Raw genomic sequence first — 24,618 nt, 5'->3', positions numbered from 1 at the left:
GAAAATTTAATGAGAATCTACGTCAGCTCTGTAAACAAATCAGTCTTACTAACAAAACAGAAAATAAAGATGAGTATCTTTGGGACAGAAAATTCTGACTTATTAAGAGAAAATACTAGTAACCAAAATAACTAAGCATGCAACTAATTTTAGCATGAAGATTTTGAATGAGTTTTTGCAAGTGCGCTGTGTTACCACCATTATTTTCAGGAAAAAATAAAATGGATTGCCGCATAAATAATAACAACAGTCAGCATAATAATAACAATAGTGTTGCATTATGCATGTACTATGCCTAAATAGTAGCTTTTTTTTTTTTTTTTTTTTTTTTTTTTTTTTTTTTTTTTTTTTTTTTTTTTTTTTTTTTTTTTTTTTTTTCAGGGTTTGACACATAGTGCACTCGCCTCCGGCTCGTGCACCATGTGTATATCCTGCCTAATTTAGGCATAGTACATGCATAATGCAACACTATTATATAAATAGAACTGATAATGGTTAGACCAATTTTAGACAAGTTAGCTGATTTTTATTTGTGATCAGAAATAGATTGGACTTTCTTCATTTAACACAGAGAGTCTGAAACCTGCAGCTGACATATGGCATTGTGTTATTTTGGTCTCTTGAGCTGTGCTTAATTTCCAGTTCTCTTATTGATCTGGAAATAAAATTGCGGTTCTGATGTACTTTCTTAGATGAATATTGGCTTTTGGGTTTTGGTATAGAACCATGCAGAGAATGCCCAACTTGTTTAGGGGTTTAAACATAGTCACAAATCCAAAATCTTTTTTAGCTCATTGGTTATTTTCATTATTTGAAAAAAACTTTTTGGAGCATGATTGATTGGCATGAGAAAAAATATTAAACTCTAGAATCATTGAAAATGTAAAAAATTGTATTAGAAAATTGATTTTAAACCATATTAGAAATTTAAAGATTTAATCAGTGACAATAAGATTTAAGATATAATTAATTACAAAATGAACCCATACATGATAGAAGTACCTGTCTGAATGTGAAATATTAGAGGAAGAGGCATAAAGATTATGAGTTATTAACTGAAAACATTTTTTATCTAATGTGGTATATTACTTTTATATTTTTATTGTTTCCTTTGGAATGTTTCCAGGAGCCAGCAATACTGATTATACCCAACCCCCAGGGGACTTTTGAACCTAATTACGTCTGAAAAACGCAGAACCTTACCCAAGTTTACATATTACGTCTGTTTACATCAAGGATTAGAGATGCAAAGTTAATATGTTTTGAACATCAGATAGAAAGATAAAAATATTATATCATCAGAGGAATCTAATGGAAAGTCTCCAGCTAAACCTCTCTTCTTTATTGAATTTATCTCCTCTGCACAGCTGCACTGATCAAATTTTATTGAAAGAAGTGAATTTTAGAGCCCTCATGATAAACATTCATTTCCTGAGGATTTTTTTTTCTTATTTGTTTTTAAATTGCAAAGTTTGATTGGAGGTTAAACACTTGAAGAAAGAAAAAAAGAAAAATTTTATTGAAGGCAGTTTTCCCCCCATTGAGCATCTTTGCAAGACTGATGCAGACATTGAGTCAATATGACATGCCCATCTTCTATAGTTCCTATCCCTCTCTCGCCAATTTGTCTGTTGAATCTGCTTTGATTTCCATACCTTTGATTTATGATATATTGTGGTCGATAAAAGGTTAATTAGGGATATGCCTTCATAGTATGCTCATGTTGATAGAACTCATATTGCTGCACTCCTAATACATCTTGTAAGGGCCACCCAGCTTGGGGAGAGAGCATGTATTGTGGTTACTGCAAGATCATGACAGTCAGACTGGGACATTTCATGACTGGAGTAACTAATTACCCCTTGATGCATCAGTTGTTTAGGTTGGGGGAATGAGGGAGGGGACTGCTAATTTGCTATATTCTGAATGCAAGATCAGGTGTTTTGATAAGAAAAACCAGGTGTTAGTGTCAGGTGAAAAAATTGACATCCGTGACATTTGAATAACCAGTGAGCATGTAAAGAGGGGATTTAAGTGGAGTAATGATGAGTAAAATGTGAAGTGAAGGCCCTTTTTTTAGCTAAAGTTTTTTTAAAACTGTGTCACGGAAGGGGCAACAATGTAACACTTTATTGTACAGTCAGACATGCTTATAATGAACTGAATTAAGCTTACAGCTAAGTGCTTTCCCCTGCCTTTAAAACATATTGTGTTTATATATAACAAGCTAAAATGTTTTTCCTTGATCTATAAAAGTATGTTTGACAAAGTAAAGTGACAGTAAGAGAATTTCACATCTTAATAACAGAAGAGTTTCAGTCAGTAGTAAAAGTTAGAGTCAGCTGCAATCAGATAAAAGGTGGTTTTATCATCAAAATTTTGTTTAAGGGAAAACACCACCTTCTCTATTGAAACATCGTCATAAGATAATTTTTTTGTCTGCCATTTTCTGTGCGCCTATCTGCAGAATGATATTGTTGCACCTCAGATTTATAAGCTGTACGTGGTGCGGTACTAGATACCTCCGCTGTCTGATATTGATAAAGACTGCTTGATGTATCACGAGATTCAGGGATTGTGGGCAATCAAATCCCTTTTTGATGGAATGGAGTGGTGTTTTAGAATGTGTTAATCTGCTGCTAATCCTCTTAATGTTTTCATTGGCAGAAGAATTCCAGATTATAGATATATGATTTCTAATATGCAGAAAAATTTTCTTTAAGTTTGTCATGTGCAAACTGCAGGAGTAGAAATCATGAACATAATATTTTTTTTGAATTCAATATTAATTAAGATGTTACTGCAGTACCATATTAATATAATGATAACTTTGTATCTTGGACATTGATTTTGCAAGTCCCGACAACTTATTCTTAAAGAAATTTACACTCTTTAATCGGTATCTTGAATCTTTGGATATCTTGAAGATTTTTCTTGGTCCATTGTGTTCTAGATAATGAGAATCAACTGTACATTCTTATATTTATTCAAGATGTTTTTTTTTTCTTTTTTCAGATGTTTTGCTCAAGAAATTGACCTGTCAGGTCTTCAGATAGACATGGCTCTCAGGAAATTCCAGTCTTACTTCAGAATGCCCGTAAGTCTGTCTGTGGATAATATTAAATCCACTGGAAATTCCATATGTTCAATCACTAATTGTTTTCTACATCCAAGTGATAAAGTATTGATTGTTGTGCTAATTTGAAATTAAAATGCAGCTAATGTGTGTGTAGGAGGAATATAAAGTTCAAAGTTTTCAGCTGGTTCCTGAAAATTGTTTCCTGCTATAAGACAGAGATAACATTCTGATTAAAATAAAACCTTTGCTAGCTCCCTTTTATTTAGACCATCAAAATAAAAAAGAGCTTATAGTGAAGGATGCAGATTTTCATAATGCAATGAGAAACTTTGCATTAACCTTTTTAGAATACAAAATTTTATAAATTTAATTATTAATTAGATATGTTAACCCCCATCCCTCCCCCCTCCCCTCCCCCCCCCCCCCCAAAAAAAATGAAAAAAAATTAAGATGAGCATTAATTAGGAAGAAAGAGAGAGTTCAAAGAGATTGGATAGAACATTCATCAGTGTAATGATAAAATACAAGCTATCTCCCCTGCCATCTTATGGTAATTCTGTCAGTAAATCAAACACATGAAAGGCAGTCTGATTATGATCTAGATATTTCTCAAAGTTACATAGCTCTTCTTTTATGTTTACAATATATGTTTTCCCCTATTTTATGACTTATGAGGGTGAAAATTAAGTGTTGAGATATCGACTGGTTAGTACCCTCATATTGAAGAAAGAATTCTGTAAGATATACGTTTTTCCCTTTTTTTATAGGGGTGATCAGTGATTAAATATTGACTGATAGTACCTCATATTGGGGAAGGAATTCCCTTAAGATAAGATTAGAACAAGTGGATTCTGATACAGTGATTGGTCAAAGGGTCAGTCAGGTTCATTGTCTGATAAAACTCCTCTCAGATTAGATACTATATATACTTTATTATATACTGCACCCTCAAAATCTTCAATCTTCCTCTAATACATCATTGTATCAAAGGATTGTCTCTAAAAAAGCTTTATTTGTTTCAGTCTCTAAAACAGCTTTTTTACCCATATATCACCATCTTTGACAAAAGTAGGACCAATTTATACCATGAAGTCTAGCATTGATGCTCCTTAGTTGGAGTCAAAGTCCTTTACTTTAAGCACTGTGCATCATATTTTTTATAGGAAAATCAGACTTATTATTTTTCTAGAGGAAGTTGAATGTTTAAGCTGCTTTTAAAAAGAAGCTTGTTACATAATATCTATACAAGTTAAAGCAAACATTGAAGAGACCAGAAACCCCTGAGTGGAAAAAACATTACTCAGCTAAAAAACCATCTGCCCTTAAAATAAATTTCTGGAACCAGATGGAACAATGTCGAAACAAGATGAATGTACTTTCCCTATCAATTTTAAGGGTGAATTTTATCTGTGTTTTTTTTTTTCTGTGATAGTGATTAATGAGTCGTTCTTGTGATTTCAGGGTGAAGCACAGAAGATTGAGAGGCTAATGGAGGTAAAGTTAACGAGGTCCAAGTCTAACGAGAATATATTCCCCCTTGCATCGTGCATTCTCAAGATGTGACCAATAAAAGTACAGAATTAGAGAGATTAAGATAGAGATGCTAGGAGAAAAAAGTCCACTGACAAGATAAAATGATTAAAAAACAGAAACACTCTGTTTAACATTGTAAAAACCTCTTTAATGTAGTTTTTTTTAACGCAAGGTTGAATTTCACACTTGCATTCCGTAGGAGATAATGTAACCTGTAACTTGCAACCATGCATATCAGCTACAATTGCGATCAGTTGTTTCATTTCTGTTTCAAGGAAAATAACATTGTTCTAGATTCAGAGTATGAGAATTCAATTCTGCATTTAGATCTACATTGTAAGCAAAATGAGTACTGTACTACAATTTTATTCATTATTAGAACATACCTATATGTCATACATGTATTCATGAACATATATACATGATATTGTAATATGGTTGTTCCTCTCTAATATTGGACAAATTCTATACAGCAGTGTAAGTTAAAATTGATATAATGTACAAATAATGGAAAAAAAATCCAGTACATGTATTTATTTTTCTTTGTTTTCACAGGCATTTGCTGATCGTTACTGCACATGCAACCCAGACCAAATCAAGAACTTCCGAAACCTTGACACAATTTTCTTACTAGCATTTGCTATTATTATGTTGAATACCGATGCCCACAATTCCAGCATTAAGGCGGAACGCAAAATGAAAGTAGAAGATTTCATCCGAAATATGAGAGGTAATTTAATTGCACAGTGTTCAAGAAAGTAATTCCAATGTTCAGATATTTTTTGTCCCCTTGTTGGCAATGATTTTGGTGTCAGACCTAATTTATGAATTAAGCTATATAAGTGTGTAAAAACTTACAGACAGTCAAAAGTACATTGTACTTAACATATAAAAACAAATACTGAACTGCTTATATTAGTGAATCAAATTTCAATGAAGAAATTCTGTTCAAAAGTATTAGTGTCACAATTTAAATTTATAAAAAATAAGAGCACATGTACAACAAATAAGCACTTTTGAAAGAAAGTGAACCTTTCCATTATGTACTTTATTGGATGCCAGCTAGGTAAAAGTGAAAGGGATAAATTATTATTTAGAGGATGAAATTGTCCCTGTTAAGACTTCAGAGTTTTGAATGAGGACTTTAAAACTGGTTAATAACTAAAACATTGAAATATAATTTTATGATATAAAGCAATATTCAGTTTTGTTGACTGAAATCAAATTTTTTAGGGATCAAAATGTATGTCACAGCAGGAAATTAATGTGATGACTAAATTAATACAATGTACTAATTAATTGTCAGCATTGTTAAAAAAATTATCAGTGTAGATTTAGGAAGTAGATGTCATTTATAAATATGTACTGTGGACAATCTGTACAGGGAAATCCCATGTACAATGTACACTACTTATGTATGGATATGTGTCAGTGAAATTGAAATATTTATACCCAATCTTGTAAAATTATTAGTCCCTTTAAGGTTCTGTGGGTTTCTCTCTCTTGCTCTCAGGCAACAAGGTGATATATCCCGCTTTTTTAGGAGGGGGCTTTCTAAAGCTTTAGGAATTTGGTTTGTAAGTCTATTTTGATAACTGTACATGCAAGTTAAATGCAGATCAACTTTACGTTTCTTATTTGCTAAAATGATTTTTGTTAGGTCACCTGATAAAATGATTTTTGTTAGAATTTGTGTCCAACATGGAACATTTTCAGTATGTTCACTTTGGTATGCTTATGTAGTTATGGTCCCCATGAACAAACATAAAATTATTGCAATCTTTAAAAATATCCGTGCCAAACTGTTAGCAAAAAACTTCAGTGAAATTCATGGCCCCAGGGTCATTCTAAGTATTTATATAGAAAAATACATAATTTCTTTGAAAATCTTCTTCTCTGCTCCTGGGTATTAAATAAACTAACTGAGCAATAACTGTCAGATTTGTGAATTTGATAGCCCCAGGGTCAGACATTTTAAATATAGACATTGTCTTTTGCCAGTGCTGATTTGTGGGCCCCAGGGTATTTTTAACCATTAATTCTTTGAAAATATTTTCCTTTGCTTCTGGGTTTTATCCCAATATCCAAGTATATATATATATATATATATTTATGATTAAGAAAGGTGCATCTAGCAAAGTGTTTTTTTTTTATGCATTAATCATGCAAAAAAATTAAATGCTTTGATCTGCTCTTTGGTATTAATCAACCATTTCATGATAAAATTTGCAAAATTTTGAAATATGTGGCCCATGGGTCAGTGGTTCCTTTAGGGTGAGGTGCACAACTGGGTATAAAGTGGAAGTGCATTTTCTTTGTTACTGATCTACCTCTGGGAATTAAGTAGAGTAAGCATGCTAAGTTAATAATTATGATAAGCAATGGTGCCTCTTTCAAAATTGTAAATTGTGAATTTCATGGCCTCTGGTTTAAAACAACAACCAAATTTAATTGTTTGAAAGTTGTTACACAATACTCAGGTGACCTATAAGGCCCATGGGCCTCTTGTTAGAATTTCCAACTGGAAACTCAGTATGTTCACTTCTTATGTAGTAATGAACAAACATAAGTCAATATCCATGCCTGCAAAAAACTTCAGAATTAAGTTTAAAGAAAGCTTTATCTGTACCCTTCAGAATAACTGTCAGACTGACATTTTAAAGACATCGTCTTTTGCCAGTGCTGAGTGGGTATTTTTAACCTTCTTTTTCTGAATTGTGTGGAACAAGTCATTAATCACGCAGGTCTCTGTAGAACAAGGGAGACAGTTTGATTAGGGATTGTTAATTAGGCTTTTAATTACCAGAATCTGCCCAGACTTAATTCTGAAACACTACACAGATCACGTAGTTTGACATAAAATGTCCTTGCTGTTTTTAGTCGGGCATATTGCCTGTTCACAATTGCAGATCAGCACCTAATAGTACTAATGAGAGCAAATTGTGGCGAAAACAGGAATCTTTAAAAAAATTCTTGAATAAAAATTGATTTATTAAATTTTATGTATATTTTGGACAGAAAAAGGGGAGATGGGGGTGCTGGGCCCCCTCTAGATCCACCAGTGCAAATTACAAACTGTTATACATTCTCAACATTTCAACAAGTAGTTTTGGTCATGCAGCTAAATTCCTATGCATACCAGACTGCATTAACTATATTTTGTTTGTAAAATATGAAGATAAAAATAAATTATCAAGCTCAAAAGGTTAATGGAACAATATGAATTCATAGCAGAGAAAACATAGAACTCTTAAAACATCAGAAATGGAATCAGTTGCCATGAACAAGTAAGCATCCTTTGTTAAACAATCACATCCGCCATGTGCTCCTTGTCATGATCTGGCAATCGGAAATGTCTGTGCAGACAATTTAGTGTGAATGTATTGGCCTAGCTAACAATTCACATTAAGAAAAATGTAAGTCAACAGTTGAATACAAGAGATGGCATTTGCTGACATGATCCTTGTATGCACTTTATAAATCATTAAAGTTTACTATTTTTTTCCTTTAACACAGACATAGATGATGGTCAGGACGTAGACAGAGACATGTTGATCGGCATCTACAACCGAATCCAGACACAAGAGTTTAAACCTGGAGTTGATCATGTGACACAGGTCATGAAGGTCGAACAAACAGTGGTGGGGAAAAAGCCAGTAAGTTGTTTATACCTAGAATACTTTCATATCAGAAAATTCTATCTGAAATTGTTCATCCTTTGTTTGATTTAGATTGGTTAATTATTTATCTAAGTTGACAATGTATGTACTGTAGTGGCTTTAGTTCTTATTTAAATAAATCGATGCAAAGTTCATAATTATGTAATACATGTACATACACTGTAGATAACCATGAGCAGTTATCAATGTTTAATATTATGACAGTGTAGCTCTTGTTATCAAAAAAAAATGTTTGCATACAATACATTGTTTGTGGATTTATCAAATAGTATATTTGTACATTCATTTTGAACTATATAATTTAAAGCAATAATTGCAGCTTTTAAAATTCTTATTTATAAATATATTCATGGAAGAAGTTGCATGCTTATCTTTTATGCTTTTTTTAGCAACTGGCTCTTCCCCATCGGCGATTGGTGTGTTACTGTCGTTTATATGAAGTCCACGATCCAAATAAAAAAGAAAAAATTGGTCTCCATCAGCGCGAAGTCTTCCTCTTTAATGACTTACTTCTGGTTAGTATGAAAAGAAAGATAACTCTTACTGCATGTCATTAATTTTAAAATATTTTAAAAGTCAGAAGCATATGCTTATTTGTCATTAAACAGCGATAATTGAGGCAATTTGTTAAGACAAAGCAGCGAGCATAAATTTTGATGGGAATTATACAATTTTCAGTGCTCACAAGTGAGAATGAAATATTCATCCATTTCATAATTTAATGATCTTAATTATTTTTTCAGATTACGAAGATATTCAGTAAGAAGAAGTCGGGCATTACTTACTCCTACAAACAGTCTTTCCCACTCAGCAGCATGCAGGTCTTTCTGTTTGAAACCTCACGTAAGTTGACATAGATCCTTGAACAGCCTAACCAAACACAAGTTGACGAAAGTTGTTTCTGTAAATAATTTAATTTCACTCATAACACGTCATTTGACTGGTTAAACGGTTTTATCCATTTTGTATAACATAACTTGCCTACGTCACAATGAGTTACATCAAAAAACGTATTACTCCGCTTGACGTTAACTTTTAAAATATGCGATGTTTGAAGCCTTTTTCCGAAGGAAAAAAATGGAAAAATTGTATCATTGTCTTCATTGAAATTAAATCATAAGGAATGAAGCATATTTCAACTTATGTTATACGATATAACATAACTTGGGGCAGTTTACGCTTTTTTATAAACCGCTTCGCGGTTTATAAAGTGTAAACTGCCCCAAGTTATGTTATATCGTATAACATAAGTTTAAATAAGCTTCATTCCTTAAAAAAAAAAATCCTGGCCAAAAAATTTTTCTGTTCAAATTTTTTATAAAAGTTCTAGCCAAAAAAGTTCTTTCTTTGAAATATTTTTTTTTGAAATTATATACGGACAACTTTTTTTTAATGTTATTACCCTTGTGGTCTTCCAGTCAATTCCTTACCTGTTTACATGGAGTGTTTTATATGAATTAAACATAACTAAGTCATGCCAAATTGAATTTAAACTGCATTCAATCAGTTAAATTCAAATTAACTTACTGCACATTACATGTAATTTGCCTCACATTAATTGACAATGATTGCTAACTGGAGCTAATTCAAATTTAATAATTTTTAAGTTATTTAAATTAAATTAATTTTACTTCTCATTAATTGACTGTGAATATTAAATATTGAGAGCACATTCGCATGAACAGGGCAAAAAACTCATGGTTATAATGTCAGCAAAGGACATGCACCTCAAAGATATATGTATCTGATGGTATACATGTTAAAAATGTAAAGCAAAATGACTTTGTTTAGACATGTTTTTGAAAATTTTAAGATTTTTATATATATATTCATTATTTCACAGTTCATTGTGTGGGTTGAATCCAATAATTGTCGATCTTTTTATTAGCATAACATTTAAGAAATTATCATGTATGGCAAAATACCTTGTATGGTAATTGCTTTATAATTACAGTATTGGTGGGTTTTCCCACTTCATAAAGATAAGAAGATTAATTAATGAAAATTTTGTCTAATATTTTGTTTTTCAAACCAAATCTTTTCGTTATTAATAAAAAATTGGCATTTGTTTAACCTAAAGACATTTGGGAGATTAAGCCATGATAACTGTACAGTAAATCTCAGTCAAAAGATTTCTGATCAGATGAGTTGATGGCTATCCCCCCCACCTCCGACGAAAGAAATATTCTATATCGTGTGGAAGAAAAACTTGTTAATATTTCGTACATCCTATTTTGAGTTTCTATTAATATTTCAGATTACCAGTATGGTGTGCGGCTAGTGGGAGGTGTGAACCATAAAGTGCTGATCACGCTAAACGCCAGAAACGACCATGACCGACAGAAGTTTGTGGAAGATCTAAGGGAGGCAATCTTAGAGGTAAAAATTAGAGAATTATTAAAGCTTAATTAATTGTCTGGTGGGTGTTTTGATAAGAATGTCAGGATAAATTGTGTAGTTTTTGATTTGCATATGATATAAAGTATTGATATGAAAATTTTAAATCAGCTATAGACTTTAAGGTCAAGATCTAGTAAATGAAAGGTGCCTACAGATTTATCAAACTTGAGAAATAAATTCCTTTATTGATGCTTTACAACTTTAGCTTGGTCAAATAAGGTGTTTCGGGGCATAATTTGTAGGTAAATAAGATGAAAAACTGTATTTTAAACTGTCATTTTCAATGAAAAATTAAGAAAACCAGTCATGAATATGGGAGTTTTTTGCTTATTAAGCAAAGGAAATGTATCCAGATTGCCTATAGTCTATCAGAAAACGGTAATTAGTATGTTCATGGCCTTTCTTTATCAATATCAAATTCAATATAGGTATCACTTTTCATATGATTTCAAATTGAATGACATGAAAATACCCTATTTTCTACATAATTCTGCTTAAGCCGTAAAGTACGGGAAAAAGAAAGTTGAAATTGATTATGACGTCATAATGGATCTAGCACCAAAAAATTAGTCTCAAGTTATTTACTAGATCTTGACCTTAAGTTGGTAAAAGTAAATCTATTGGAAAGAAATGTTGTACCCCAAAAATATTTTTGTACAAAAACAAATTTGTTTTTATTTAAGAATTAAAAGAAAGACTTGAATTTTCATATTCTTATGGTAAGAAATTTAATAAAACCATTTTAAAACTTTTCCATTATTTTCTCTTTACAGACCAATGGAATGGAGACGTTACGTATAGAAGAAGTCCAGAAACACACGGCCAATCACAACACTCTAGACCGACATTATGCAAACGACGACTCTCGCGTATTAATGTACGATCTCATGAAGCCATCAGACCCGTCTATAAATAGACTGTCGGCCCCCGACTGCCCCGCTCTACAGAAACTCCCCCTCTCCAACTCTCTCACTGATCTTTGTCAAGGTACGCATGCGCATGACTGTCTTTTGTTGCATTTTTGAGTTTGCAAACTCCATCGCATGGGTTCATTCACTCTTAGACTACTAATCAAATATCATGGGACTTTGGAATGGCAGATGGAGAATATTATGGTTTGCATGTATGCATTCTGTATATATTGAGTGACTAAAGCTATATAAATCTCAAAGGAAATTTATAATATATACACTATTGTTTCTTTACTGTGTATGAAAATGAGCATGGTTTCAGAATTAGAATAATGCAATCACAAAGGCAATGGGTTAAGGGTTATGATTTTATCTCTTGATAATTTAGACAATTAAAGCATGACTTTATAAAAGTTATGGAAAAAGTTTGTTATGCATTTAAAATTATCAAGAAAGTTTGAATTACATTACTATTTATCTTGGGATAACTGGAGTTTGCCTTTTACCTTTTTATATTTGATTTTATATTTACATTATTTGCAAGCAATTTTATATTAAAACATTATAAGACTGTAAGTATGTACATGTGCTTTTCTTTGCTTTTTTTAAATCTTAATTTATAGTGGACCATTGTGACATTTTATTTCATCACCAAATATATAGACCAGTCAACAAAATATTGGAAGTTTATTTATAATTATTTGTATAAAAGTTGAAAATTATAATGCTAGATATTATATGTGGGTTTGCTGTACTGATGCATGTTTATGATAAAAACAAATTGTCAGTATACACACTTGAATGAATCATTCATGAAAGTATGTGCAGTAAAGTAATTAGAACACATAGTTCTATTGATGCATGGTTCAGTATAAGGGACATAACTCTTGCTCATACATGTGACAAAGACACACACTCAGCACACCTCGGTTGATTACATCATTTGATATAGAGTAATGTAGTCAGCTGAGGTGTTCCAAATGAAAGACACTGGGCCCAGTTCCCCTCACAGCTGTGGAAACATCACACAATATCTGTATTTAATTCATCAATAATTATGTCATAAACTGTTTTTTTTTCAATGAATATGATGAAGCAAATACATGACTGTTGCTAATGGAAACCATTTGATTGACAGGTCAAGGGATGAGGAGAGGTAGCAGTGGTGGATCTCTAGACAGCGGGGTGGTGAGTTCCTTTAATATACAATGTCTAAAATGAATAGGAGCACTGTATTAGCTAGTGCTTATGTTCATTTGTAAACAAAACTGGAATATGTTTATTGCAATAACAAAAGGGAATAGATTTGTGTTTATGGAAATTAAAAACGTACATATACATGTATAAATGTGTTTCATTGTAATTAAGCCACATTGATAATACCCTTTTATTTGGTACTTTAAAGTGAAAATTTGATGAGTAATTAGATAAGAGAATTAGCTATTTTTTGCATAATTACAGATAAATTTTGAAATATATTGAGGAAGTAATAGTTATCTAATCACAATTTGATTGACAGGCCTCTGGGGGTTCAGGAGGAGTAATGGTGTGTGGGGACAGAGTGTCGCAGAACAGCCAGACCAGTTTACATTCCCGGGGGTCACCAGCCACCCCCAAAACCAGTCAAACTAGCCTACAGTCTCTGGGTTCACCTGCACTACAGCCAGGGGTCAAAGGTTATAGGAAGCAAGCAGTGTCACTTAGGAAGGGGTTACCAGTGGGGACAGACGTTTGAAAAAATAAGAGCAGAAAATGTCTGGGTCATTACTTTATGACAGCTCGGGGGCACCTGTTAGGAAGGGTGCCATGCTGTTCTTGCCGGGTCGAATAAAATTGTTCTGTGAAATAAAGAGAACTTAGATGCAGGCATCATCTACACAGAATACTGTATGGGGGCAACCTGTACATCGGGGTTTAAAGGACAAGGCTCGCTGAGGGGTTCCTATAGTTCCCTAGTTTGAGACATATGCGGGTCATAGTGGCGAAATGAACTTGATTTCACAGGAAGTTAAAATCCATTTCCTGTGATAGGGAAATACCAGATCAATGTGTTGAATAGTGCAATGCTGTAACAATCATGTCAAGTATATAAATCAAACTGTTATGTTTTTAGAATATTATATATTCTTCAGTTTTTAACACAATCGAACTGGAATTTGGGACAGATGGTTATAATATCATGTGCATTTTGGCTTGTCTGGACTTTGTTCACAATGCCAAATAATTATAGTCTTCTCTGATTTGTTGATATATTGTTGACCTATTGTGATATGGAAGAAAAAATCTCACCTTATGAAAATGACATTTATAATTATTTATTGAAATCATTGATGTAAGATTTTCTATACATGTGTGTGTTTTTGTGTGCATATATTTCAATGTACATTAAGATAGATGTGGTTGAATTACATCTGCTTACTTTTATTTATTTGAAGAAAATGTTTATTATGTGTTTTATTTTCTAGTAGCAAACGGAATCTGAAATTTTATTATATATATATTTTTAGAGTACTTCATGTAAATTCAGCTTACTAAATGACAAAAATATATGTATGCTCACATGGTCAAGAATTTCTTTAAAAATTTGAAAGCAATTTATAGATATTGGTTATGTACTTGTACTATCATTTGTTAAAATCTGTTATAAATCAGCTGTAAAATTTGTATATTTATTACAAATTTCCTTATAACTTTTGATATTGCATAATTTGAAATATTCTGAATTTCATAATTTAAACATTATGCCAAAATCATATTGCATAACTTAAGTACCATATTTGATGCTGAAACTTAAAAAGAAATGTCTCAAATATACATGAAAAATATACACATATGCTTGAAGCAATTATTTCATAAATTTGTATTAATGAAGTATTTCTAAATGGAAAAAATATGTAATATTTTAATTAAACATCATGAAAATGCATGTATCTACAAATTAAGACAAATCGATTCTTCTGGATTCAGAGAAATTTGAAATTTTGTTTAATTATTATATTTGAAATAGAGGAATTAAATGGTTTTTGCTAGTTCATTAATTAAATGATCCACATAATTACTGTAATTATGTAGAGATCTGAGATGCTGATTAGTTTAGTCATTACATTGTCAAACTCTGCAATACTTGTTTTCCATGTTTGATGAATGGAGAAATATTTGTTCTTATTTAAAGAACAAACAGAGAAAATAAATATAGCATGTAAAATCAAAACGCCTTTACTTATATTTTTTTAAAAGAATGGTAATAATTGATTTTAGATCCTTCATTATAAAAATAATTTATTTTTGAGTTCTCAAAAATGTAGAAATTCTGACAATGTAATATTTTGAGACTCCGGATGTTGATTTATCAGGTATTGAATGACCTGCTATCCATAAAGACACAAAACATAGTGAAAAAGTTCTTACTTAATCAGTTTGAAATGAAATGTATGGAGATAACCAACATAATTCTAGTTCAAAAGTCCATTAAACAATACAGATTTTGGAGCAGGGCAAACACTTAGAGCAGAGCAAACACGGACCTCTAAAACATCAGAGGGAGGATCAGGTGCAATGGAGGAGTGAGCATCCCTTTTGTTATCTTGCTGTAAGGGAGGAGTGAGCATCTGGTGAAAAAGTCCTTTTTCCTGTTATGTGTCTTGCTGTAAGATTCAAAGTTTCATAAATTTCATTCACAATTAAAAGCGCATACCAATTTGGCTGAGAGGAAACTAAAACATCCACAATTGGGAATAGTATATACATGTACTAGACTGATCAAACCATATTTACAACCTATGTATCCGAATGCAATATCAATATTCACCGGACAAAATGCATCCACTTTCTTTTAACTTTGTCCACAAACCAGTGACATTGAATGGAATGAAATCTCCCTACCACTAGATATATGGATTGAAACCACTTAAGGTACATATTCTATTTGTATTCATAATCTGAGAAAAAAGTGGTGGAAGGAAATTTTGATATAAGTAGACTAATGTATACATCAACTGATTCCATTTCAAAATAAGATCATTGCTACTTTCTTTTGTAAACGGTTAACATATTCTTCACTTTCATTGAAATCTTACAAAACCATAGATTAGAATTTTTTGCGGGAGCAGAAAGCCTAAATAAAAAAATTACCCAGTCTCCCCTGGCAATTTTAAACATACAATACAATAAAATATAAACCTAATGACTCAGGACTATACTAACAAGGAGATCAGTAAGAGATCTTTGGGCGATTTGAAATTCAGGCAATTTCTCAGAGATCTCTGTAGCCTCGAAATGTAAGATTATGTGTGAAAGTACACGATCTCATTGATCTCTCTTTGATCTGTCATAAATCTCCGATGTAGTCTCAAGTTTTCTTAGCTAATCTCCCTGTAACCTCTCAAAAAAACTCCTTGTCTATTTTTTCGGCGTGCAGAATACAGGCATTTTTCATTCTTTGGAATGTGCTCTGTAAACTTGATTAATACATAGGGCTGACAGCGGCTGTGATCGGTTAACACGGGATGTTTTACTCATCCTTGACACCTGGCCTGGGGATCATAAAACTTAGATGAGCTCACCTTTGATCTCAGTCTCCCTTTCCCACTATTAATTCATTTGAAAAAAGTGAGACTGCATGACAAAAAAGTGATCCCGTCTAAGATTATAGCTGCCGGCGTGGCGCAGTGGATGGAGTGTCTGCTTTATGGAGTCGCGAAATAAGGATATGTTCCTACGTCGCGGGTTCGAATCCCACTGTGGGACGTCGAGACCGGTCCTTCGGATGAGACCGTATGAACCGAGGTCCCGTATCGCAGTAGGTGCTGGCAAGAAAAAGATCCCTCCCTGCTCAATGGCTCTAAGTGCCTAGTATAGGACAAAAGTTGCAGCTCTCCACTGGCAAGTGGTGGCGTCTCCATATGAGTGAACAATTCTCGAGAGGGATGTTAAACAATATACAATCAGTCAATCTAAGTTTATAGCCCCCAGGCCGGATCCCACCTTTGAAATTTGCGGGAACCTGCATTTGTGCATTTAAGACATATTTATATTGTTTTCAGCGCTAGCTTTTTAATTTGAGATCGATCACAGTTTTACTTTTTACCTTCACCTCAAAAACCTCCTGACTCTGAGATATCGCTCGATAACCAAAGATATTGACTTTTTAACAATCTTCCTGCTTTCTTTTGGCGACCTTTTGGTGAACTTTGAAAGACTTATGAAACCTGGGATTTTACCTAATTAAGCTGATTTTTGTTGGCAATACAAGTAGCTGGACAAGAATATTTTGCAGAGTTCAGCAATCACGGTCGTGGCGATTGTTTGTACACATGGATTTTAAATATTCTGCCTTGCTAAATTAATGTTTGAAAAATCCGTCCAAAACATCAATTAAAATAAATTAATATTGACTTGAACATATTAAAACAAACATAACACCGAAATAAGAAATGCTTTCAAGTGTATTCATGTAATCAAAAACGTCTGGAAAAGTACCCATACTCAAGCTTGTGCTGTGTACTTTTCTTCCACAAAAGAATCTGAAGTCTGGTCGAAGATTCTGACCACATGATCATTTATAATGGCGCCCCTTATATGGATGTCATTATTTTTGTCTGGATGCATTGCCAGTGAGACATCTATACGCCAGCTTTCAGCAAAAGCCACAAATGAAAACGCCACATACGATTCTTGTGAGAAAGTTCACAACACGAAGAGTTCCAGACGATGTTTCACGGCTTGTTTATCAAGATTTACGTACTTCTACTTATTCGGCATTAGCAGGGATACCGGGCACTGTTACTGCTGCCAAAACGTACCAGAAGGTGTCGCTGTTTCAGACGTCAATTTGATCAACTTCCAATTATGTAAGTTTCGTTATTTGATTTTCTGATAGCTATTGGAAAAAGGGTATACATTGAATAAAAGCCTCGTGGTTTTATGTTTTATGCTTTATGCTCTAAAACATATTTTGGGAGTTTCTTTTCTTTGGGTAAACCGCCGAAATATGGCTGAAATATTGCCGACTCGTCGTAAAACAACACAAATCAATCAATCAATCTTTTGGGTACATGTGAGTGAACGCTCAAGAGAAGAGCTAAACTGCAAATTAAATGAATTATTTTATTTTCCTTGTAGTTAGTTGTGACAAGAACTACACCCATATAGTACTGTCCAGTTCACGACACTGTTGGCGGTTTGTTAGAGAGGAGATCAACTACTCCTCAGCGAGGTCCTTCTGTGTTGGAGAAGGGGGCAATATCATCAGGGTAGACTCGGCGGAAAAACAGAACAAATTCCAAGAGTTTGTTGGTAAGGAACACATGTACTGTAACAAGTTATATTAGGAAGTGTCCTGATATTGCCAAAATGGGAAATATTGTTAAGAAATAGCTCTCCTGAGTCATCATGGTCATATGCTCAAGTGAGTTAAATGATCTCAGTGATACATGTAGTTCACCTTTTTGTTTTTTTCTTGTTTTTAGGTTTTTTTTTGATTCCCTCATATTTCGACATCACCGCTTGTCATTTGAGGGCAGCAAATTTTATCTGTACTTGGTTATTTGCACTTACGGTTTTTGATCAGTGAGGAATCTCTGTAATACACCCTTAACAAAGTGTCTTTTAAAGTTGGTAGTAGTGTTGGACCTCGGTTTATATAAAGAAAGTGTCTTTTAAAGTTGGTAGTAGTATGTTGGCCCAACGTTGGCCTAATGTTTGTAATACACCCTTAAAGAAAGTGACCTTTAAAGTTGGTAGTAGTATGTTGGCCCAACGTTGGCCCGATGTTTGTTATACATAAAGAATGCGTCTTATCAAGCTGAAAGTAGTATGTTGGCCTAACGTTTGCCAAATGTTTGTAATACATCCCTAATAAAGTGTCTTATCAAATGTATGTTGTTGGCCCAACGCCCCTCTCTTGTTTTTCACCCTTTTGTCTTATCAAATGGGTAGTAGTATATTGGCCCAATGTTTGTATATATACTCAAAAAATGTCTTATCAATTTGGTAGTACATTGTAGTATGTTGGCCCGATGTTACACGGGACCTTTTGTGTAGGTGTTTCAAAGACCGCGGTCTCCACGTTGGACCAACGCTGGCCCAATTATTATACTGCCAACTAAAGATGGTGTCAATTTTAGCTGCTGAGCTGACATTCTATGTCTATGCTTTTAATTGGATGACTGTTTTTGTTTAGATCTGATATATTCATCATTATAAATTTTAACTTAAGTGATCACAGCACCAAAGAGTGTTTTATTATATTTTTTGAATTGTGCACATGCATGATTATTTATTTGAAATAAAACCCTTGAAATTATGAATTTTTCATGAGTGTTGTATTCATGAGAATTTAGAGAAGACTGAATACGTTCTCAGGAACAGGATGTGAATGAAGCCTACATATACATAAATCAAAATGACACAGCTTTATACCCTAATTAAATTGAAACAAAAGTTAGGCGTTCGCTATCACGTGACCAAACTGTGTTTTTTTCTTGTTTTTTGTTTTTTTTTTGATTCCCTCATATTTCGACATCACCGCTTGTCATTTGAGGGCAGCAAATTTTATCTGTACTTGGTTATTTGCACTTACGGTTTTTGATCAGTGAGGAATCTCTTTCATTCCAGCACCGACTGCGACATGGGACCTCGGTTTATATATGAAGGATCTGTCTCCATGTCCGCAGTGGGATTCGAACCTGCGACGTCAGAATCTCGACCCTTGTAAATACATGTAGGTTTATACATGTATGACTATCAGTATAATATTGATTGACTGTATGTTATTAACCGTCCCTCTCTAGAATTTTTCACCCTTTTGTCAGCGGAGAGCTACAATTTTTTTTACCTATACTCGGCACTTAGGGCCATTGAGCAGTGAGGGATCTTTTTCATGCCAGCACCTACTGCGACACGGGGCCTCGATTTAAACGGTCTCATCCGAAGGACCGCGGTCTCCACGTCCCACAGTGGGATTCGAACCCGCAATGTAAGGATTGACTCCTTACTTCACGACTCTAGAGCAGACGCTCTAACCTCTGCGCCACGCGGTCGATTTATAATATAAATATAATGAAAGTAATACTATATATTAAAAGCATTTATCTTTTCAGTGTCTCATCAGAGTAGCGAAAGGGGCGTATGGATACAAGCCGAACGTCATAACGGGAAATGGATTTACGACGATGGAACTGTTCTCTCGTATTCTAATTTTGCCCCACCCCCTAACGGTGACAATGGAGATCCTGTCTCAAACAGAGCCAGGTCGCAGGCAAAACATGGATATAAATGGAGTGACGTTAAAGGGATTGCTTCGTTCTCTTTTGTCTGCGAAATGACTCTTTAATTTTAATATTTCATGACCACTGGATTTTTTAAAATAAAATATATGTAAAAACTGTAAACAATAATATTTTCATCTGATATTTTTTTTTTCTGAAAGGACTTGGTCTTATTCTACAAGAATGTAATTTTATGATAATACATATGTATGATACATATACATGTACATATGAATGCAAAACTATTCGTGTGAAAGTTGTATTTTGACTCATTTTATCGAACCCAACGACATAATTTAGCAATCTATTACAAAGAAGAGAGAATGGGCAACACAGCTCACACGAATTCTTTGGCGTTGCTGTTCGTGGAATCCCTTCCCGTGAACAATTTTGCACCTATATTGTGGTTCCACCATTCCCCTAAAGAACTGAACTTGAATCATCGCATCTTCACATGGAAATGCCTCAATATCAATAAATCTAAGATAGCCTTGCTATTCTGAAAAAAAAATTATTTGAAAAGTCCATTGAGCTTTTGGCTTAGCTGTGAATGAAATGTTGAATGTGAATTGCCTTCTAAAATATATTTGTGGAAATGAACAGTCTAGAATCGATGGAGACTGGCCAAGTATTTTACTGCAATTTCTGTATCGTTTTTATTGCATGAGAAAGATTTAGATAGCAAACAGTGATCCGTAAAGAGCCCCATTCATGAACAAGGCAAAACACAGAAACCTGGAAACACCAAGAGGCAAATCAGGTGTCAAGAAGGACTAGGTATCTCCTTCAATTACTATAAGATCTGTATTGGTCAAAACAACCTTTTCATCATATGCACAGTGAAGCTGATGGTATCCTTTATTTTATTTCTTGCTCCGTTGGATAAATCGAGACTGAATGAAATCAAACATTTGGATGATTGAAAATCTTCAAATTGAAAAGACTGTTAAATCGAAAATGTTCAGTGAAGTCTCTCCAGTCTTCAACAATCTTTGGTAAAACGATAGACACTTAATCCATTGTTTTACCAAATTAAAAGATTGTTAAAGATTGAAGAGACTCCAGTATTTTCGATATAACAGTTTTTTCTTCTAAAATCAAATTCGAAAGACAATTCACAAATTAAGGAAAATCTATTTTTAATTAATATTGCTGTTAAGAGTGAATAGAAACATGTTGACCATGGATTGCCAAACTTTGACCAAAGAATAAACATGTATATGGACTGAAATGATTCAAAGAAAAGTTACTCTTCCTTTCTTCTTCTTTAGAGTGAGAAGGGATATTGTTTCTTGTGTTTAGATCACCTTATTTTTTTATAGAATGAAGCACTATTAATACAAAGTACATATTAAACTATCTCTATCAAATTTCTTAAATTTTTACGATGAATCAAGGATTTGAAATGCAAAAATAAACGTAATGCTTACACAATAGCCAGATTTCTCTAACCCTGTTGTAAAAGGCAAAGATAAGGAACAATGATCGATGTCAAAGAATCTATGATAAAAAAAAATGTTAAGAGGGCATATCAATCTGACCTCTGGAATTCTTGAGGTGGGATCAAGTGCCTAGGAGGAGTAAGCATCCTGTATTGACCGGTAACACCCACCGTGAGTCCTCTGCATTGATAAATTAGACGGAACTTGCCATAGTAACATTCAGTACAATTATTACTATTCAGCCAAAATTTGATCCAATGATAAGGTATATTTGCTACAATGTAATAAAATTGTGAAAACGACCATCGAATTTACAATACGATGACTTTTAACGAGATTTTTTATATCCCTGTAACACCAACTTACTTATCAGTGAGTAGCATGGCTCACTTTATGATTGATTGTATATTGTTTAACGTCCCTCTCAAGAATTTTTCACTCATTATGGAGACGCTAGCACTTGCCTGTGGAGAGCTTCAATTTGTTTCCTATATTCGGCATTCACGGCCATTGAACAGGGAGGAATAGTTCTCGTGACAGCATCTACTGCGACATGGGACATCGGTTTATACGGTCACATCCGAAGTACCGGTCTTCACGTCCCACAGTGGGATTCCAATTTGCAACCCACGACGTAAGGATTTACTCCTTACTTCGCGAGTCCAGAGCAGACGCTCTAACCACTGCGTCACTCGGGCAACGCCTCGCTTCAAAAATTGATCGTACTTAGAGAAAGACCTTGAGAAAAGCGAATTGGTTTGGAGACAAGACCACCATGAGCAGGTGATGGTTGATTGAAACAAATGGAGATAACGAACATTATTCAAGCTCAAAAGTCCATTAAACAGTTTAAAATAGGATTAGAGCAAACACGGAAGTCCTTCCGAAACAAAAGAGGTGGGATCAGGTGCGATGAATGAGTGAGCATCCCCTATCGTCCTGCCACATCCGCCAAGTGCTCCTTATAATGATTGGAAAAGAGCGGAAAAAATCAGTCGACAATTTTGTGTGTAAATAATGGCCTACCAATAAGTTTAAAACCGTCAGTCAGCATTTTATTTAATGATAAATTATATTTGTTGACAAGGTCATTGTATCGACCATAGAAATAACAAAATTATGATTTTAAAGGAGACTGCTGATATTCTTGTTTCAGTAACCTTCTTTCAGATGATTGCCTCGTTTTGAAAATTGTTCATACGTAGAGCAAGCTCTTGCGTATCGACTCAACTGAGAGATTTAAACTCCGTATGCAGGTGGTGAGGGTACAGTATATTGCTGCATAAGCAAGGGAAGTTGATATGTAAATGTTAAAGTCATCTCATTTGTCATAAAACTTGGTTGTTAGATTGCCAATAACGTCTTTTTCAAGTAAAAAATAGAGATGACTGTGTCAGACTCTATGGTATCTTTCATTTCAAGCTTATCGGGATATGTCGTATCGACATAAGAGTTGAAATAACCATGTTAATTGACAATACGTCGTCGATATATCTTAATGTCGAGTTGAAGGTCACAGCAAGTGTTTTCTTCTTTTCACGTATAAGATTTTGGACAAATTCTGCTTCATATGAATACAAAAATAAGTCTGCTAATAACTGGGTGCAGTTGGTACCCTGGAAATTCCAAAAGACTGTTGGAAAACCGGGTCTCCAAAAAATACAAATATACTGTCAATCAGAAACTCAAGGATTTTGTTTTTATATCAACTTCAGAGTACTTGTGTTTACAATGAGAATGTTTTTTAACAAAATAAATTTTGCAAATGACCACTGACAAAGTGAGTAAATTCGCGAGTTTCATTTTCATTGAAAAAGCAGCTGTCAAAGATATAGAAAGGCATGAACTTTCATTTACCGTTGGGAATGTTGTATATAAACTAAAAGCTAAAAGATGTACCCGGTATATTTGTATTTGTATATAAAGTATATAAAGTCGTAAATTTTAATGCTGTTGATTTTGGAAAAAAAATTGTGATATCTAATTTTTGAAAAGTTCCTTGGACATTTTAAGTATCCACATCTGACTTACACCACCTCTCGAATATATTGTTGCACAGTAATCCTGAAGTTTCCCACTCACTACTGTTAATATTTTAATGAGGAATAAAGAAAAGGGCTTGGTAGAACATTTTCAGGAACCCGCTATGTGTCTTTGTACGTAGGGATTTTTATGGGATGTACATAAATGAGGAAGGTTTACGATGGACACACTGAAAAAACCTCTTTTTCATACAATTTAATTGTTAGCTGGCCCTTTTGCTTTTGTCTATATATAGTCAATAAAACATCCAAATATAAAACAAACGTTGCAGTCTATGTGGTGTTTTTAATATCAATTTATGTTCATGGAGATGATTCAAGTCTACATATGAACGAAAATAACCACAAATGTATTGTTTATTGATAAAACATCGGGAATTAATGGCAAAAACAACTGTTTTTTTTCATTCTCATGTATAGAAGTTATTGAATAAATTCTGCTTCATAATAAAATTTTCTTATATTGAATTCAGGTGAATATGTATGCTAACGTCTCCAATACGTTATTGCACATCAGTAATGAGTACTAAAGTTTACATTCTTACGCGCTGTTCTAATATTTTTTGAGGAGCTAAGAAAGAGTGTAGTGAAATCGTTTGTAAATCCCACAATGCTTCAATGCTTCTTTGTTAAGATTTTCTTTGGAATTCCCTTTTCACCTTTATCTATTCTAAGATTATGCATATTTCAGCTTTTAACATAATTTTATTTACAAATAAACTTTATAAATATTATAATAGTTTATCTTCATACTATTTATTGTCTAACATTTCCCATCGACGGATCCTTAAATTGTTCTTAACGAATAATAAATGACGTGTTATAATTTTTCGAGGGTGTGTCTTCGGCCTTTTGATTCGAAACTTGACACTGTGCTATTTTGACTTCGGTTTCCATTTGCTATATGGTAACATTTTCGGTCACTTGTTGTTTTTCTAAGTTCATGCAGTTGCTTCCTTTTTATTTGCATAATATTGGGTGTAACTCCAAAAGTTTCCAGCAGATGAAGAAATTGGTTAATTGCAACTTAAGTGACCCGAACCTGAAATTTGGGTGTAACCTAGGCTATATTGAATTAAAAACGTTTGACCTTTTGTTTCTGGAGGAAAAAATGGAATTTAAAAGATATAATATTCAAACTAAAATTGCATATACTTGTTTTATTTAATGTATGAAATAGGCTACTTAAATATGACAGTTATTTAAGGTGAAATTTGCAATAGATTGACCTGGTATTTTTCGTATTAATAAAAGTTAATTATAA

General features: G+C 33.5%; 1 protein-coding gene across 10 annotated transcripts in view; it reads left to right on the top strand.

The window, feature by feature from the left end:
• The window catches only part of LOC134242113 (IQ motif and SEC7 domain-containing protein 2-like), a 63,777-nt gene extending 48,963 nt beyond the window's left edge, over positions 1–14,814 (top strand). For 9 of the 10 annotated variants that reach the window (XM_062724138.1, XM_062724145.1, XM_062724141.1 and 6 more), the window contains exons 4-13: positions 3,016–3,097; positions 4,541–4,573; positions 5,168–5,342; positions 8,129–8,268; positions 8,682–8,807; positions 9,036–9,135; positions 10,550–10,671; positions 11,466–11,679; positions 12,742–12,791; positions 13,123–14,814. In XM_062724138.1, the coding sequence (XP_062580122.1) occupies positions 3,016–3,097; positions 4,541–4,573; positions 5,168–5,342; positions 8,129–8,268; positions 8,682–8,807; positions 9,036–9,135; positions 10,550–10,671; positions 11,466–11,679; positions 12,742–12,791; positions 13,123–13,338 (1,258 nt within the window). In that variant the 3' untranslated portion in view covers positions 13,339–14,814. The remainder of the gene's footprint in view (positions 1–3,015; positions 3,098–4,540; positions 4,574–5,167; positions 5,343–8,128; positions 8,269–8,681; positions 8,808–9,035; positions 9,136–10,549; positions 10,672–11,465; positions 11,680–12,741; positions 12,792–13,122) is intronic. The other variant, XM_062724146.1, reaches the window with a different exon arrangement.
• Positions 14,815–24,618: the final 9,804 nt, after the last annotated feature.

The sequence above is a fragment of the Saccostrea cucullata genome, unplaced genomic scaffold (assembly GCF_032062105.1).
Source record: "Saccostrea cucullata isolate Sc308-1 unplaced genomic scaffold, CSIRO_AGI_Scuc_v1 ctg269, whole genome shotgun sequence".
Taxonomy (NCBI): Eukaryota; Metazoa; Mollusca; class Bivalvia; order Ostreida; family Ostreidae; genus Saccostrea; species Saccostrea cuccullata.
This window is presented reverse-complemented; position numbering and strand designations above follow the sequence as displayed.